The sequence below is a fragment of the Talpa europaea genome (genome assembly GCF_964194135.1).
Source record: "Talpa europaea genome assembly, chromosome: 6".
In the NCBI taxonomy this organism is placed as follows: domain Eukaryota; kingdom Metazoa; phylum Chordata; class Mammalia; order Eulipotyphla; family Talpidae; genus Talpa; species Talpa europaea.
The window spans coordinates 37,259,179-37,278,068 of NC_140072.1; the positions used below are offsets into that span (position 1 = coordinate 37,259,179).

The following is an 18,890-nucleotide window of genomic DNA, read 5'->3' on the forward strand; positions in this document are numbered from 1 at the left end:
AAACTGTGACTATTACGAACAAGCCCATGGCTCAGTGAGTATCCTCAACCCACAGGTTGTTGCTACCTGTGGCTCCATTGGTCTCTGCAGGGCAGGATGCACAGACTCGGAGTTGCCATTGGAAAAAGATTCTGATCTGGAAGGCACTGGTGGCTCCAATACTCTGCCTGTCTGCTTAGACTGGGCTTCAGGGGAGCTGTGGTTAGTTTTCCTAAATCTATCTTCCACCTGCATCAGAAAATTAGAAGACATAACTCAGTGTTAGTAGGGGAAAAGCAGATACTAAAGAAAGCCGGAAAATGGAAGGTTCTGAAGAGGGAGTTTCTGTTTTCTTCAACCTCAAGAAAAAGAGAGGAATAGTTTTAAAAGGGAGATGGTAAGTAAAGCAGGAATAGGATTTGATTCAGGGTAAAGTAATACTTATGAACATAGCCTTTAAAATCTCCTAGTGGCCAAAATTCTAGGAAAATACATGATGATAAAATTAAGGGGAAAAAAAATCTGTCATGACCAACTAAACCCACAGATTAAAAGACTATCACCAGGAATCCAAAACACATTTCTCTACACCAAAAACAAAGGCATTCTACAATAAATAGAATACTTGTTCCTAGAATCTCCTTTGAGGGCCAGACATGGTAGAAGGATGCCACCTACAGGTCAGCAATCAGCATTCTCTGAAAGACACCAGCTCACCATCTTTCTAGTACCTCCGCATATTTAATGCCTTACCATGTCCTAACTGTCAGGTTCTGGGTAGCCCAAATGCACCAAATTCACTAACTCATCATGACCTAGTTATAAGCCAGTAATTGGACTAAGGCACACTTCATCTTCATCGAAGTTTTGAAAAAATACTTAACAAGGCACTGTTCTCCTCACTAACATTTTAAAGAACAAATATAATCTCTCTTCATATTTAGTTTAGTGTTCAATTCATCTGAGATTTGTTAACTGAGGTACACTATTCTCTATGGAAAAAAAATATTAATTAGGTAACATCACATCTCTGAACCCCAGTTTCTATCTATAGAATTAAGGGGGTGGATCATCAGTTTATCTCTATACCCCCTCCCCACTCCAAGCATTAATATTATACAGTTCTTACAAGTTATTATACTACTTTCCAGGAAATAATCATCATAGGACAAGTGTCTAAGCAACAAAGGAAAGAATACCTCTCGGGCTCTGTCAGCAGGCTCGTAGTGGGGCTTGGGCTCTGTAGCATGAAAGCTTGGCTTGCTTCTCTCCTGCTGCGGGGGCTGCTGCTGCTGCGGGTGCGGCCTCCTGTGGTCATGCTGTAGAGACAGGAGATATGCTTGTTCTTGTTGCAACTGCCTCTGGAGCCTCTCTGCCTGCCGGTGCTCCTCCATCTCCCGCCATCGACACTCCTTGGAGAGGGAGAGGAGAACACTAAATCTATGGGACACTAGACAGGCTCGCCTCTTCTCTGGATTCAGTCTCAACTTTTTTTTTTTTTTTTTTTTAAAGACACTGCTTCCCCACCCCCCTTGTTTTATAACAAAGCAAAATGACTAGGAATTTAAACAACATATTACCTGTGGAAAAATCTGACAGTTTGTTGCTAACCATAATATCACTGGACAGAATAAGAGAGAATTCAATGTCAGTTCTTGGTGGTTTCAAAAGATACTTATACTAAGTAAAAATCCTATGGCATGTGCCTTGAACCTTGAGCCCTGAGCATTCTAGTTTGTTCACTGAATGAAAAGTCTATTCAAAACTTTTCCTCTATCTTCCAAATAAGAACAGTTAACTTATTATTGGGAAATAAAGTCACCTCATGCTGTGCCCAAAGCAGTATGACCATACAGGATGTCTCCATTTTTCACCTACCAGCCCAGAACACTAATCAAAATGATCTAGTGATCACCAAAACTATGCCCAACTCAGGGAAGGGAACAACGAGCCCTAACGCTACAGAACAAGACAGATATGGGGCGTTACCAGTAACATGGCCTGCTCCTGGAGCAGCTGCTGCTGAAGGATTTCCAAGTGCCGCTGCTCCTCTTCTAGCTGTCGCCTGATATACTCCTGTCACACAGAAATTACCCAGCAATCAATTTATCCAAAAGGAAAGCATCAGAACCAGCTGAATGGAGCACCAAGAACCATTTGCCCCAATTATTTTTAATGCTAATTCATGTAGTGGTGAATATCTAAAAAAAAAAAAAAAAAAAATCTATTGCTAAGGGTTTTCCTAAGAACTTCAAATTGGTCACTAAGATCTAAAGAGTCTAATAAAGGATGACATGTACTCCAATGATAAACATGAATAATGATAAACATGTTTAAGTTTTATTCTGTTAGAAGATAGCTGTCATACACAAACACAGGGTTTCAAAGGACCATTATATTAAGTAGATTCAGAAAAAGCATGAGTTTTAATAGAAAAATAAAGGGTTTTCATTAATGTCTGCTTATTAATCATTTTAACAAACACAGACTGTCAATTTTTAAAACTCTATACCAAAACCTGTTTAATATTAAAGTAAAACGAACAAGATTTGTGTTTTCTCTGATAACACAGAAGGTACCTGGAATGACTACATTCTGAAAGCCATGATCTGGGAACACCAGACTCAAAATCCAGGCCCTACATGATTAGGCTGAGAGTGAAGGGGTGGGGGGATGCACAAGCACGTGTGTGTCCATCTATATGAAGAGACGGGGATGGGTAGAGTGGAATGGGATGGAATGGCTTGTTTTCAATAGAAAGAGAATGACAAATCTCTATAACTACATCCTGTTTCAGGCAAATTTATCTAAAATATGTCACAGAGGTGAAAACCCATCCTTGAATTGCCTGTATAGTACAATGGAGTAGGAAATTAAGAGACCTTGATCTATAATCTCCACAGGAAACCCTCAACCTCCATTTTCTTAGTCTTATCTATTGAGAAATGAGTTATCAAAAATCTTTTCCCAACGCTCAGGATTTTTTGTGAGGCTTAAACTTGAAAGAGAAAGGTAATGAATTTGAAAAGTATAGTCATTGTACTGTGAAAGCAAGTTTTCCTGCCCCTTCAATAGGGAAGAAACTGTAGCAGGGGAGTAGGATAAGGGGTCCAAGAGGAGAAATTTTTTCTGAAATGCAGATTATTTCTTTACAGAGTCTACTGCTGACCATCCAATTGTATCATAGCACATAACCTAAAAAAATAGTCGCACATCTGGCTTGGACAGAAGTTTTAGTTAGCCAATAAATTTGGTTTAGAAAATGTTGAATAACAAAGAAATCATGACATAAGAGATTTAAAGATTTCTTTAGGAATCTTTACAAAGCAAATTTAGCACACATACTCCTAAAAGCCAACCTGAGGGAGAGTGTATCCACAAGGCCACTGGCAAAGGTATTTTTGGTTCCTACCTGGGCTCCAAGTGCCATTTAGTTAAGCCTAGACTTCCAGGACACATGCTATAGCCAAGAACTGCCCCAGCAAAGATTAGGAAAGGAATCTTGACTTCCTAACTCATCTTTTCTTTGAACCAGACCAGCAAATTTACATCCTGTCCAAATCACAAAGGTTCCAAACATACAGTCAATGAACACACAGAATACAATTACACATGTACACAAACGTGAACTTATGCAAAAATGACAGTTTTCCGAAGGCTGTTCACATGGGCCAGAATTATTTTGCAACAGAATAAAGAAAAAGCGGAATAAAATTGATTTTGGATACTTTTTTTTTCTTTTTTGAAGAAGAAGTGAAGAATACTTGCTATACACAAAAGCTGATTACAGCCATCAGAACACTAAAGATTAAGTATTACTTTTGGGCCTTCTTCTCACAATCAAATTGTGAGAATTATCCCTAGGAGATTTAATTTTTAAAAGCTTGTATGTTTTCTCCTCTTTGTTATCCCCACATATAAATTAGAATGTTAAGAAAACAACACACATCACAGTTAACTAGCAAATAATGTCAGTAAGATAACAGATAAAGAGTGTCACTTAAGTACGTAGGAAAAACTGGTAAGAATACAGCCCAAGTCTAGGAAACCCTGAGTCATGGATTAGTGTCGAGGAGAGCAGTTGAATAATCAACTCTGGAAGTTAACACCATTGTTTAGAATATCTTAAATATATATACAAAGTATTGCCTATGTTGATCCCCATTTACAACTTTTTTTTTTTTCCTTTATTCGAAGCTCATAACACAGTATAACCAATTAGGCATGAAAGGCAGAGAGGCTGGTGCAAGGATTCACACGGACAACACAGACAACAAAAAGTATAGTCAATTTTTGTTTGCACAAGTAGTTCAGGACACAAAAAGGTTTCTAAAGAAAACTATCTGGCATTAATAAGATGCTATAAATAAAACAAAAACCTAATCTTTTGGAGGCTAAAAAAATGTTATTCATTTTCCTAATGCTACATACATAGATGCAGAATTTTAGTATTCTATACATGCAAATACATTACAATATTCAATTAGTCATGGTATACTTCAACTATTTCTGTAAGAAATTTCTTACAATTGGTTTTTAATTTCATTGAAAAAAGACTAATCATCATCCAGCTATTTGGGGTTTGAAGCATTTAAGCCAAACCGAGAATATATACAAAAATATTTCAAGATATCACACTATATGGAGACCAGTTAGCTGGTTTCAGAAAGTTTCTAAAGTGTAAAGATTTATACACCCTTTTTGAAGACAAGAAACTCAACTTATTGGTGTCCTCCTAATCTAAATCTTTAAAGTCCTAAATAGGTGTGGTATGTACATTCATATTTTTTGCTCTCAATTCTACAAAGTAACGAACCTGACAAATCCAAGGTTGGCACATGTTTCGTGAACTAACCTGTTCTCTTTCAACTCTCCTCTTTTCTTCTTCTGCTCGTCTTCTCTCTTCTTCTTCTTTACGCCGCCTCTCCAATTCCTCTAAACGCCGCTTCTCTTCTTGTTCTCTCCTTCGCTGCTCACGTTCCTGCTGCCTTCTAGCTTCACGCTCTCTCCTTTGTTGCTACACAAATAAGGATATATAATCAGCAGGGGTCTTTCGCCATGGCTCTGAAAATAATTATATTTCCACATTGTCCCTTGGCTCATATACACCAACTTCCTCATAAATCTTGATCAAAGGTGCTCTCTTTCTATGAATCCTTGGATGGCTTTTTTTCACTTGCTATCATTTATTCCCCATTGCTCACTGTACCACGGCAATTAGAGGACAGGGACTTATCCTTGATTATCACTAACAAAAATTACTGAGGGACCTTGAATTTTAAGAAAAAGAAGAAAGGACAATAGTAATAAGGCAAAGGAAGCGAGAGACAAAATTAAAAAGAGAGAAAAAGAAGTACACATCAGGAATAGAGGGACTGATATCAATGAGAAATGTCATCATTATTCCTATGAATATAAAAAAAAAGTTATTGAACACATGCTTTCTATGTATCGGATATGGTGCTAAGTATTTGATGTTCTTTATATTCCATTTCCTTTACATATCATTAAGAGACTTGCCCAGGGTGCCCCAGCTAGGAAGTCCCCAGCTGGAAGAGTCACTGTGCCTCTTAAGCCTATCCTATTAACCAGACACCAGGCAGCATCCCTATCAATAGATGCAAAGAGTGCATAAAGGAGAAACAATGTTAAATCACCAGACTCACTGAGACAGTCTTTCTGAATGAATCTAGGCTGTTTCATCAGCCCCTGCATATATAACAATTCACAACACTAGCACTCAAATAGCTTCCTTTCTCATCCAGTCCCAAGCAGCTGCCAGTAAGACAAAAGGAAAACAGAAGAAAGGCAACAGGTGTCTACATCCTTACAATTACCCTTTACCTCCAGAGAATTCAGGTTCCAAGCCAATCAGATTAATTTGAACAGATCAGAAGAGGTAAAGAATCTAATAGACTATAAATACACTGAATTTTAAAATTTTCACATAATGAAGTAGCCAAGATGTGGGAAAGGCGTTGTTTTGAGAAGTTTTAGTGTGCACTATGGAATCAGAGAATGGAAATCACTTGATGGAGAGGGAGTTCTGTTCCCGATTCGGATAAAAACCACTGCTACTCACTGAACCTGTTTCCTGACTTGTCAAAATAGAGCGGTATGTGGCAGGGATGGGAAGAGGGAGTTGATACTAGACATCATCATGGCATGGAGTTTGCAACAGATATTTTTCAAAAGTCAATAAAGTGGAAAAATTTTTTAAAAGACCTCATAAGGATACATCCTTACATACATTTCTATCATTTCTACAAACTGCAAAATTTCTGTAAACTTTTAAAGAGGCAGAAATGGAAAAAATTAAGAAACAAAGGAGTACAAGATAATTTTCTGTGCTAAGTGGGATTAGAATGGAGCACCAGGAAATGTAAACATTTCTAAGAAAAATAATAATCTGTGCCATGTATTTATCTTACAAGTGAAGTTGACCATCTTTATCAGCTTTGTTCATGACGTAAGGATGCCCTATTTCCCAAGGGATTTGACTGAATCTTTAATGTCTGTAAAGGGCTACAAATCATTATTGCTCAGTAATTCCCAAATAACCTTCTGGTATCTAGAGTGCAAACCAAGGCTTACTTACCCAGGTTTAAAAAAAAAGGGGGGGACCAAATCACCAAAAATTCAGCTCAGTGAATTCTGTTCATGAAAACATTTCCTATTTTAATATACAGTTCGATCTTTCCTGACTAAGGCACAAAGAGGTCACTTAGTTCGAACTTTACTGAGGTGAAACTAAGAGGCTGATTGAGTCCAGTAAAGTACAAAGTTCTCATATACAAAAATCCCTAATTCTCTATTTAGCCAATAAGACAAAACAATTTTTTGGTTTGTATGAGTAACTTACACTGTTACCACATTATTTTATTATTAAATATATTATTTAGTATATTAACTGTATATATATTTTTTACATTGAGGTAATATTGGTTTATAGAACTATATATGATTTAGGGGTATACCTTTACCCCTTTTCAGACATATGTTACCACACCACACTCACAACCAAAGCACCAATAATACTCCACCTTACTCCAGTTGGCCCACTCCTCCCCTTTGCTCTCTAATCCTCGCCCCGGCCCCACTTCTAGCAGCCTCAAATATGCAGTCAGCTCTCAAGGTTAAAAAAAAAATGATTTAAAAACTTCAGTTCCAAAAAAAAACCAACCAACCAACCAACCAAAACCTTCAGTTCCAGAGCCTCCCTGGTGGCACAAGGGATTAAGCATAGCACTATGAAGCAAAATCTGCAGCCTCTGCAGCATGAGTTTGATCCCCAGCCGGCCATGGTGCTACCCACATGGCGCAGCAGACCTCTCCTGTCTCGCCCACTGCTCCCCTCGGCAGTGTATTTCAGTCAGTCTGCCTGTTCTGTTTCCCACTCTGTCTCTGGTGAATCCTCTCACCACCCCCCCACACCTCTTGCCTATACCCCAGCTCTTGTATGCATAAATAAATCTTTAAAAAAAAAATAAAAATGTTCCTCCACTTCAGCCACTCTGGCAATCACTTTACATCCCCCAGTCCCTACCGACCCTGTGCAAAGGCTAGACAATGGGTAATTATTTCACTTCTACTTGTTCTGAAAGCAGTTTCATGGCCTATGTTACAAATGAATTCTCACTGACCTGGTCCCTGGTAAGTATTAAACCACCAAACTAAACTGTATCACGTGCTTCAGAAAGTATAGCCCAGGGTAAGAAAGGAAGTGGTCAATACTACATAAGGAAAAACCAGAAACAGTCAGTTCTCAAAACTCAAGCATTCTCAGATAAGAATTCCAAGTGGTCAACTCGGAACTTGACCAAACTTCTAGTCAGGGTTTCTTCTGTGTTCAAAGAACACTGAGAAGAGTGTCAACAAAAACCTTATTTTAAAAATGTTTGCAAGTGAAAGGCAAAAAGAATTACATAGTGATGCTGTTCCTGCTACAGAGGAAGGATATGACCCATGTTTTCTTCCACAAACCCTTGCTGAGCATTTCCACTCTTTTTAGTTAGACAGGCAGTGCCTTCCTAAACAAGGGGCAAATTATGACATTTTTAATTCAGCCTACAAATACACAAAACAAAACAAAGTTTCTCCCCACAACCCATAACCTGGGTCACGGCATGAGTTGTGATGTAAACTTCAAAAGGGCATCTGCACCCCTATGTTTATAGCAGTGTTATTTGCAATAGTTAAGCTATGCAAACAACCCAAATGTCCAAAAATAGATGACTGGATCAAGAAGATGTGGTACATATACACAATGGAATATTACTCAGCAATCAAAAAAGATAAACTCATGCAATTTGCAGCAAAAAGGATGAATCTGGAAGGCATCATGCTCAGTGAAATAAGCTAGAAAGAAAAAGAAAAATACCCGATGGTCTCACTCATAGCAGGAATTTAGAAAACTTATATAAGAGACCAGGAAAAAGACTAATTACAATAAAGTAAAAATCAAAATCAACAAGCAACTATAAACAGAGACACACTATGGGTGGGGAGTAGGATCAAAACAAGGTGGGGGTGGAAACTGTATGGGGGCTATAACCAAGATGAAAATGCACACATTGTACAAAAATGAAAAATGATGTAAAAATATATATAAAATTAAAAATAAACTCCACTGTATAGTACCAACACAGGGTTTAATTGCTCTTTGGGTTCTTTTCTAAGTGTGAAAGATAAAGGTGAAACATTAAGGCATATAAATTAAACAGAAACAATCTATTACAAGAAATTGGGAGCTGTGAAATATACAATAAAAGGGAGGCAGAAAAGAAAAATCCAGACTTTCTTGAGCCCCAAGTGAAATAACAGGAAAATAAAGGTTCTCTGAATTGAAAAGGAAATAGCTCTGGGTAACCACATGACCAATATTAGCAGGATTAATCAGTTAAGTGAACAAGTAGTACAAAATGTATTTCTTTACCACAGGACAGAACTAATTCCACATTAACAACTGCGTTACACATCACTTGTCATCAGGGAAATGCAAATCAAAACTACCATGAGATACCATCTTACACCAGTGAGAATGGCACATATTAAAAAAACTAGCAACAACAAATGTTGGCGAGGGTGTGGAGAAAAAGGAACTCTTCTGCACTGTTGGTGGGAGTGCAAACTGGTCCAACCACTGTGGAGAGCTGTGTGGAGATTTCTGGACCTACTAAACATAGAGCTTCCATATGACCCAGCAATTCCACTCCTAGGTATTTACCCAAAGGACACAGAAACATCAATTCCAAAGAACACCTGCACCCCTATGTTTATAGCAGCACTGTTTACAATAGCTAAGCTTTGGAAACAACCCAAATGCCCAAAAATAGATGACTGGATCAAGAAGATGTGGTACATATATACCATGGAATATTACTCAGCATTCAAAAAAGATAAACACATGCAATTTGCTGCAACATGGATGGCGCTGGAAGGGATCATGCTCAGCGAAATAAGCCAGAAAGAAAAAGAAAAATACCGGATGGTCTCACTCATAGCAGGAATCTAGAAAACTTAAATAAGGGACCAGGAAAATGAATAACTATAAGAAAGTGAAAATCAAAATCAACAAAAAACTATGAACCAGAGACACTTTTAGGGGGGCGGGGGTGGGAGGGGAGGGATTGGGGTCAGAATGGGGGGCTGCAATTGTATGGGGAATATAACAATAAAATTTATAAAAAAAAAAAAAACACACAACTGCGTTACAAAACAGCATTTGTATTACAACCAATAACCCTTCATCTCTCATTCAAATATGCACCTAAAATTAAGGCATTTATAAAAAATACCTAAAGGTATGGCATTTACAGAAAAGTATACATTTGTTAAAAAGTAGTAAAGTTTCAGAAAAATATGAATGTATAAAGTTGAACCCAGAGTCCAAGGATGAAAAAGGATCAGGTCAAGCCCGAGTTAGCCAACTCAAACCATAATGGGAATGGCCTTCACAGACCCAATATGATGCCAGCTTTGCAAGCCTGGTCTCTGCATCTAATGCAATTTGATGATGAGTAACTGTGGGTAGAATCCTAAATATTTTACAAGTAAAGAAAACACTTCAAGGAGTATAAATGACTGTCAAGGTAGAAATGCTTAAACTTTCCTTCAGAAGTTATTTGAAAGATCAAGTAAGGGGTAAGTGTCTGGCTACTCATGTGAATAAAGAGAAAACCAACGAGGACATGTGACTTTTCCTACCTCTTCTAGCCGCCGTCTCTGTTCTTTCTGCTGTTCAATGCGCTTCTGTCTCTCCGCCAGCAGCTGCCTTTTATATTCCTCTTGCTCCCGGAGCTGTTGTTCCTGCAGTAGCTGTTGTCTCCGAAGAGCCTCAGAACGTTCCTTGTTCTCCTGCTGTAGTCTCAGGAAATCCCGACGAAGAGTAGATTCACCAGGCACATTGACAATGGAACTGAAGGAGAAAATGGGACTTTCAGGGGTGCACAGCAATCAAATGAGATGATAGCTTCAATATGCTATTCTGTTTCTACACTCACTCTCTTATCCATGTCCTCCCACTCTGGGCTACAACTAATATTTTAAAACTCTTTCCTGAATGTTTAACAAGTCATCTCTACTTAGAATTCTCACATCAATTCAAACTCTACAAAATGAAAAGCTGAAATCATCTTTTACTTCACTAATCTTTCCTTAAGCACCTTATTTCCCCATCAGTAAAAGCAACATCATGTTCCAGGTCTGCCAAGACAGAACCACCAGAGTAATTTTCAGTACTTACCTTTCCTTCATCTTCTTCATATGGTTCACTAAGTTTTACACTATATTCCCTTCCCACTTTTTTTTTTTTATTTGTAGATCAGCAAGCTGAGCCTAAGTGGGTCGCATGAATTAGCATTGCACACATAAATTAAACGGCATCATTCCTACCTGCTCTCCCTATTAGGAGTCACTTTTCTACTCTCAAACACTCAGAATAATATGGCAAATAAATCTCTTTAAATTGTCTCTTCTGCTAACCGCATACTTCTATCAAAAACCAATAATACCACTACTCATAAAATCAGTTCAAATTCCTCTAAAATTTCTTCATCTTTTTTTTTTTTAAGATTTATTTTTATTTATTTATTTATATAAGCACTGGGTACAGTCAGAAGCGCGGGAGGGTGAGAGAGTTCACCAGAGCCAGAGCAGGCAGAAGGACCGAAGCACACTGCTGAGGGGAGCAGCGGGCGGCAGGAGAGGTCCACGCGCCATGCGGGACCCTCCTCCGGTGGCCGGGGAGCAGCTGGGGATCGAACCGGCGCTGCAGAGGATGCGGGCAGCCTCACAACCCAGCGCTCAACCGCTGCACCAACAGGGAGGCCCAAATTTCTTCATCTTAAATGAATTCACACCTTCTCCTATGTTAAGAAGATACAATGGTGCTTCTTCAATAAATTCTTTTATCTTTTTAAATATCCAAATACTTTGAACATGGGTCCCCTGTAGGTTTCTCAACATACCTTTCCATCCTCCTTTCATTCAACTAGCCAGTTATGTGTAGCTGCAGCATGAAAGATGGTGGTTAAGACCACTATTAAAATGTTTAAACCCTTCATTCCCTGATTAATGATTAATTAGTTACTAAGAGGTGCATGCTACCAACTCCTCAACCTTCTGCTTCACTATAACTTGGGAAGCCAGAAAAAAAAAAACAAAATATAGGCCACAAAGAAGATCGGAACAGAATATACCCTAACAGAGGGAATGAAATGCTGGCACCATACTTTCAGGAAGAGCAAAACAAAGCAAATAAAATAAATGTTCTGGGAAACTTTAGCTTTAGTAGAGGATTCTTTACTGGCCTATAAGTGAAACAATTCTTTTTGTGCAAGCCTGTTTATATATATATATATATATATATATATCACAAGGCATTTGCGACCCAGGCCTCCTGGAGCAATAAATACTAGTGTCAAGGTCTCCTTCCCTGAGCCCACACACAACCCCACACACATCACCATGACAGAGGGAAAGGAAGCAATGCAATCATGGTGAAGAACTACCACCCAAAAGAGAAAAATATTTCTACGAGTTTTTCAAAGAACAGAGAAAAATGGTACATATTAAGGTACTTTCAAAGTAACTTAAGATCCCTTCATACTACATAGGAGTCTTTAGAAGTCCTGGCATCAACATGAAATTTAATCTGCTCAGAAGGCAGGAAGTTGAACATTACCTGGGCTCTCCCTCCTGTTCAGGCACTTCCTCCTCTTCTTCCTCACTCCCACTATACTCATATTCAGTTTCATCTATGGAGAAAAAGACAAGATAAACAGGACAGTTCATTAATCATGATGCATGTGTCTACAAGCATCTTCAAGAGTGTTAGGGTCAGAAAATAAACATATTTTTTATGGGGGAGGAGAAGTGTGACACCTAATTAACCAGGGTGAACAGGGTAATTTTCTGGACTAGCCTTACATCCCATTTAAGAATAAAATTTTGTTGCATTCAAGACAATCCCTGATGGAGTACAATGCTAAGGTAATACAGCAGGGCTATGAGGAGCTCCAAGCCCTTGACAAAATTGTTAGCATATTCAGAAAGTCTGTTTTGACACCAAAATTCAAAAGATAAATATTTAACTGCCCAAACTAAGGCAACTGAAAAAAAAAAAAAATTCCATTATTTTGAGCATTAGGGATCCACTTAGAATGAGTCAACAGAGAAGAAAACATGCTGGACTGAGAAAAAGTAAAGCATTAGGTAGGTATTTATAGCGGGGGGGGGGGGAGGACCCACAATGGTTGCCACAAACTACAAAGGGCAAAACCAGAAAAAAAAAAAAAAAAGAGTGAAACAATATAGAAAAAAGGAAACAAAAGTTTCTCTTCTTAGACTAGACAAAGCAAAAGTTTCCACGTGAATAAGTAAAAACCTAATTTCAATAGGTTTTACACCATTTTCCCAAAAGCAGTAGTTTTTATTTTTGATTTTTATTTGATTCCTTCATTTAATGTCAGTACCTGACTTCCAGTGAGCAATTTCACTTCAGAAAGTAATTAAAGTGGAAGGTTAAAGATATTTATACAAAATATCTATTCACCAATAAAAAAGTGTATTAATTAACTATTGTCAGAGATATATAACTTAGAAATCAGTTTCCTGGTAAGAAAATTGACCTGAGAACTTAAAATATGTATCAGGACAAATTCACCCACCTCTATATACACACATATATGAAACACTAGCTCTTCACTATGCTAGACATTCCAAACCTATATAATTTTAATGAACACTATAGCTATATACTGGCATCCAGGAAAATTCCAAACTAAACAATCTTTGGATCCTTTAAACAGGTACTCTATAACGTTTAAAATTTTGTGTTATGAATTATTAAGTTAATGAAAAGCTGAGGTGTATGCAGAGAAAAGAGAGGCCATGGAATTTAAGGTAAGAAATGAAGGTCAAGTCTTCCACTGTCTCCATCTGCAAAATGTGGATGACAAGGAAGACTTGGAGACTCTCCAAGTTAAGTACTACATACTACATGGGAATCTTCAGAAAGTTCTTAGTACTTGGTAAATGCCTGGTGTATGTACAGCATGGATTCCATAACTGGGAGCCAATTATTAAGAAAGTGATAGGAAAATGATCCAATTTACAAATAAATATTTCTTTAAAAAAGTCACTTTGTTTTCAATTAAGAGTTTACTTTGTTGCAATTATATAGCTTAATGTACAAAGCTTAATTAATCTAGTAACTGAATATATCAGGAGAGAAAAGTTATTATGAACATCAATGATGATTTTGCTCTTAGGATCAAAGCTGTGTTAAGTGTGCAAAGCACATGCAGGCTTCCCAAATGATCTACTCTGTTTATTTCTTCTTTACCTTTGAAATTTGACTGTGAAAAAAAAAAATTATTAATGGGATGCCAGTTTTCCAAATGCTGTTCTATACAGTTAGTGTATGAAATCACAAATCAAAAGACCATTATGAGTTAGATGCATCAGAGAAAAGGCTTCAGTTAAGATGTTGATAAAATTTGAATTGCAACACACTGGAGAGAAGGAAACAAAGAACTCCAGCCAGGCAGACACAGAATATGTGAAGATACAAAACAAAATGTTGGGAACAGAAAGAAATCTCAGGTAATTATATAAAAACTAGGTCACGTTGTGCAGTAATAAAAGTATTCAGGTCATGCAGGTAGCTCAGGTCTAACCACACCACCAGTAGCAGAGTAAGGCAGCGGTAGAAACCCCAAGGTTTCTTGAGTAGAAGAGTAAGACAAGGAAGACACTGATGCTGACATGTGCAGATGATGATCAATAAACCCTGAGTGCTGTATATGAGCAAGAGGTCCGTGATAAAACAGAGGCACAGCAGCAAAGATGCACTCCTCCGGACAAATAAAAAAGGCATAATGACCCACCAAGGTGCCCTGCCTAACTGGCATTAACCTGGCAACATACCATACAGCTCTAGTCAGTTTTGCCTAGAGCCAGGTTGAATTGAATGTCAGGCCCATCACAGATCTGCAGAGCAGAGACAAACGATGTTGGAAAGAAACAACCTGTTCTAGCTAGCAAAAAAAAAAAAAAAAAAACCCTAGAAAGTATTTCTTTAAAGATGAAAATAAAAACAGGTTTAATACCTTTCTCTCCTCTCTTCTTTCTGGTCCGGTCTATATGGTCCTTAAGTTGGATTCTAACTTGCCTTTCATTTGGCTGATCCCTTATAAAAGGATGTTTCAAAAGCTGCTCTGTGGAGGGCCGCTGCATGTAATTCTTCACCAGGCACCCTTCTATAAAACTAAAAAATTTCTTCGACCTATAAGAGGAAATAAAAAAATTCATCAAATTTCTACCACAAAGAGCAAAGCTCCAAAATATTAGTAACTTATAAATAAGCCTGAAAACAAATAAGAGCTTTAGAATTCACTTTGAACATTTTGCAAATGCATATAAATAATATAAGGAACATAAATAGTAACTGGGTTCCACTGGGGATCAGAAGCATCACTTAAAGACAGTTCAAGAGTTAAAACATATCACTGACAACATACCACACAGGTATGTTGACAAGTTGAAAGGAAATCAGATTTAAATGAGTTGGATTTAAATTTAATGCTGCTTATTAACCATTTAATCATAGGGGTGGAGAGGCAAGAAAGCAGAGGGAGATTTTTGCTACAATAAAGACAGGCATAGAATAGATAGATGTCTGGGGCAGGGAAAACAAGGACCCACATAAAGGTAAAAAATGAGCCAAGTCAAGTGATCAAATGCTGAGGCTCTTGAATCTGTTAAAATGACATTACAATTAGAGTTTCAGAATGATTTATTTATCAGTTCTCTAGGTTTAATAAAAGAAGTATAAATTATAGTTTTGAGGAGGTCAATGACCCTGTTACTGACATTTACTCTGCCAAGTACTTATCTGCCTATCTTTCCATGCACGCCTGGCTCAAGACTACCCATCCCCAGTCTTGGCAGAGACATTCTTAAGTCATCATTATCTTCTAAGACTCAGTCAGGAATCAACTTTTCTATAAGCACTTCCTGGCTTACCCTGCATACCTCAAGTCAGGAGCTTTTCTTTTGTGGTTATCCATACATTACAGACTGTATCCTTTATATTTCTGTTTCCTCTACCAGTCTGAATTGGTATTGGTAAGGAACTGGTTCTTATTTTTCAAGTTGTTAATAAAGTCCAACATTGAATATGGTAGACTATAATAGGTATGTAATAAATTTTTGTTGAATGAATGATTTATCCAGTTTTTAAAAATTTGATTTAGGGAGTTAGCTCAATTCTTTCCAATTACTTCACTACTTTTAGAAATCACTTCATTGTCTTGTATTTCCATCCAAACTTTTTATTCAATTCAACAAATATTTATTTTATCAATGATTTATATTTGTTCATGCTAGGTTCTGTAAGAAATACAAAGAGGAAATGAAGTGGAAGAAATTTATGTATACACAATAGGAGATGTATAACTAAGTTAGAGAGGAAGAAAAAAAAAAAGAACTGTTACAGTGGGTGAAACATTTAGAAAAAGTAGAACATTTGATATTCCAAAGATGGGAGAAGACATCATTTCATAGTGATAGGAACAACAATAACAAAGGCACTAAAATCATGAGTCATTTTCTGATGCTAGTATAAAAAGTAGAAATAAAAGGAAAAATAGGTCAGGGTCAGAGACGGATCCTCAAAGTCACTTAAAGAAGTTGTTACTTGATTCTGCTATGAATGCGGATTATCTACAGTGGTAGTGGAAAGCTCAACTACAGAAAGTCCCAAAGCCCACTGCCCACAGGATCATTTCAGGAGTTTATTAAAAATAAAAACACCTAGGTGACTCTTCAGACCTAACACACCAGACCTTTGATGCTGGAGCCCAAATTAAAGTATCCCAAAGGTATTCACATACCATGTCTACAGATAGGCATTTGGGAATCAATGATCTACAGTATATTCTTTAAAATCAACTACCAAGTTCTGTGGGAAAAGAGTATAGTGATCTTTAGGAAACCACTGCTCTTAAAAAAAAAAAGAAAGAAAAAGAACAGAATTCTACATCTGGTGGCCAGGAAGAGAGCAATCATAAAGGAAGGACTTTATGTTTATAATCATCTTACCCCTTTAGCAAATTTGGGTAAAATGAGAACAATGATGTAAACAGATGAAAATGCATGTAATTAAACGTAGTTAGTACAGGTTTGGTATAAGAACAGAGGAAGAATTTGTCATCCTTCATCTCTCTCTTTAAGGTCACTGTATTATACATATAGTGGCTAACCCAAAACTACAAGTAATGGATAGAGCAGCACCAGTTGACAAGATTTGTAAATTGTGAGATACCGTGAAAACGAAACATTTATTTAGCTAGCCTTCTCTTAGACTCCCTTCAATAAAATGTGACGATGGAAAAGGAGAAATGAATACTAGCATGAGCTGGATAAAGTGTTACCCCAGCCCTTTAGCTTACTCTTTGGTGATGTCCACTGTCTGAATTTGATTTCCCTAGGGTTGGTCACTCATGGATGCCACTGTAATTATGTTTTAATAAAGGAGACCAACTGGGGCTAAAATCTTTGAACTATACCAGTAGAGGACTACTGGTGCTTTGGTAGTGGGCATGGAAACATACGTATTAAGAGTTATGAACTTATACCCCTAAATCACATACAGTGTTATAAACAAACATTGCCTCAAACTTTAAAATGACAAAAGAATAAAGAGAATGATGAAAATCTAACATCAAACCAAAGTGGGGGGTTGGGAATGATGATAAAATATGTTGGGGAAAGAGACAAGGAGGTAGAGGGAAATTTAAGGAAAAAAACAAGTGAAATAGTTGTGTGCATATTGTATACACTCACAGAAAACTCTGGAAGATGAGAGCTGTGTAGAAAAGAATGAAAGTAACACAGCTGAAAGACCAAATTCAGAACAGAGAGTTTAAATTTGAGATCTTTGAATTAAGAGTACACAAACCTAACTGGAAAATTACTAAGGAGAGTTCCAAAAAGGAAAAAAAAAAAAAGTCATAGTAGGTAGACATTAGTAACAGATATGCAGGAAAACAAAGGAACAGAAGAGGCAGCACCCCACACCTGCGGTGCTTGAGTGGATGTAAGAACTACAAGGAAGGACTCAAAAAAGTTCAAGAGGGAACAAGTCAGCAAAACTCTCAGGCAAGAAACAAAGGACTGTCCCCTCCCTTAAAAATTTTAAAACTAAACCAAGCCAGAGTTTTTCTACATTGTTACAAATTCTTAGTTTTCATTAGTGAAGATTATCATCATTTTCCTTCACAGATGATCAATTTTTGCTTAGCAAATATATGAGAGCTACACAAAGAAAGGAAGGTAGCAGCTAAAAGAGAGAAGACCATTCCTTTAAAGTCTTTTTCTGGGATGAAAAGAGACCCATTCAACTTCAATGTTTGGTAATAATTATAGCAAATGCCTCCAATGCTTTAATAATTCATCAGAGGAACTGCAAGTCCACACAGTTGCTTTTATTTTTTTAATAGACTTTTTTGGGTTTACACCACTGTATAAGACTCGGAGCTATAGAATCACACTTCTTCAGATGCGCATGTTACCACACCCACCACCAAGGCACCCACAGTTTTGTTTTTATAAGATGAAGCTATTTAGAAATATATTACACTTAAAATCGTGTTTAAATGTTAATGTGAAACTTTGTTCTTTAACCCTGTTATGGTATTTAATACGGTCAGCTGTCACTATTTTCTATTCAAAAATAATTTATCACAAAAAAAACAAAAATATCTGTACTTTTCAATGAATACTGAGGTCTCTGATGCCTCAGGTATAATTAGTATATTATCAATACTAGGTACTAACTGATCTTTCCATCTGTGTTCAGCCCATAAAATATGTACTTAATCCAACCTACCATGTTTATAAATTACTACTCTTTCATATTTTATATTCTTTATAATTTATCCTTATTCATAAACTACTTGCTTTACTTTCATCATCTATCCTTATTTTGTCTTCTAAACAAGTATTTTCCCGTGCTATAGCAATCACATATTAATCTAGAGTATATCTCTCATTTACAAACAAAATATAATTCCAGTACAATGTCTCTTCTATTTTTCTTTCAACTCTTTTTTCTATTAACCCTTTGCACTCCGCTGTCCCCTCTCAGGGGACATTGGTAGCCAAGGTCCAGAATGGTTCGGAGTGCAAAGGGTTAATTTTACAAAACTTTCTAAGTTAGAAACAACATGATTGTTTAGAAATCCTATTGCTATATTTCAGGCTATGATTTTGGCTAAGTAAAATATACATGATGAAGAAATTTTCAGAACCCTTCAGAGTAATTAGTTAGCACTCTTGATATACTGAATCACTCATTCAACAAATATTGGTTTAAATCCAAAGATCTGGCTGAGAAATTATGGAAG

At 37.1% G+C, this 18,890-nt stretch overlaps 1 protein-coding gene across 11 annotated transcripts in view; it reads right to left on the reverse strand.

The window, feature by feature from the left end:
- MAP4K4 (mitogen-activated protein kinase kinase kinase kinase 4) overlaps nucleotides 1-18,890 on the reverse strand; it is a gene marked incomplete at both ends in the record, with an annotated part of 179,468 nt that overhangs the window by 25,645 nt on the left and 134,933 nt on the right. For 3 of the 11 annotated variants that reach the window (XM_084234423.1, XM_084234429.1, XM_084234428.1), the window contains 7 exons: nucleotides 67-228; nucleotides 1,179-1,298; nucleotides 1,969-2,055; nucleotides 4,835-4,996; nucleotides 10,186-10,396; nucleotides 12,164-12,236; nucleotides 14,592-14,767. In XM_084234423.1, the coding sequence (XP_084090549.1) occupies nucleotides 67-228; nucleotides 1,179-1,298; nucleotides 1,969-2,055; nucleotides 4,835-4,996; nucleotides 10,186-10,396; nucleotides 12,164-12,236; nucleotides 14,592-14,767 (991 nt within the window). Of the gene's footprint in view, nucleotides 1-66; nucleotides 229-1,178; nucleotides 1,392-1,968; nucleotides 2,056-4,834; nucleotides 4,997-10,185; nucleotides 10,397-12,163; nucleotides 12,237-14,591; nucleotides 14,768-18,890 lie in introns of all 11 variants that reach the window. The other 8 variants (XM_084234432.1, XM_084234425.1, XM_084234422.1 and 5 more) reach the window with 3 other exon arrangements.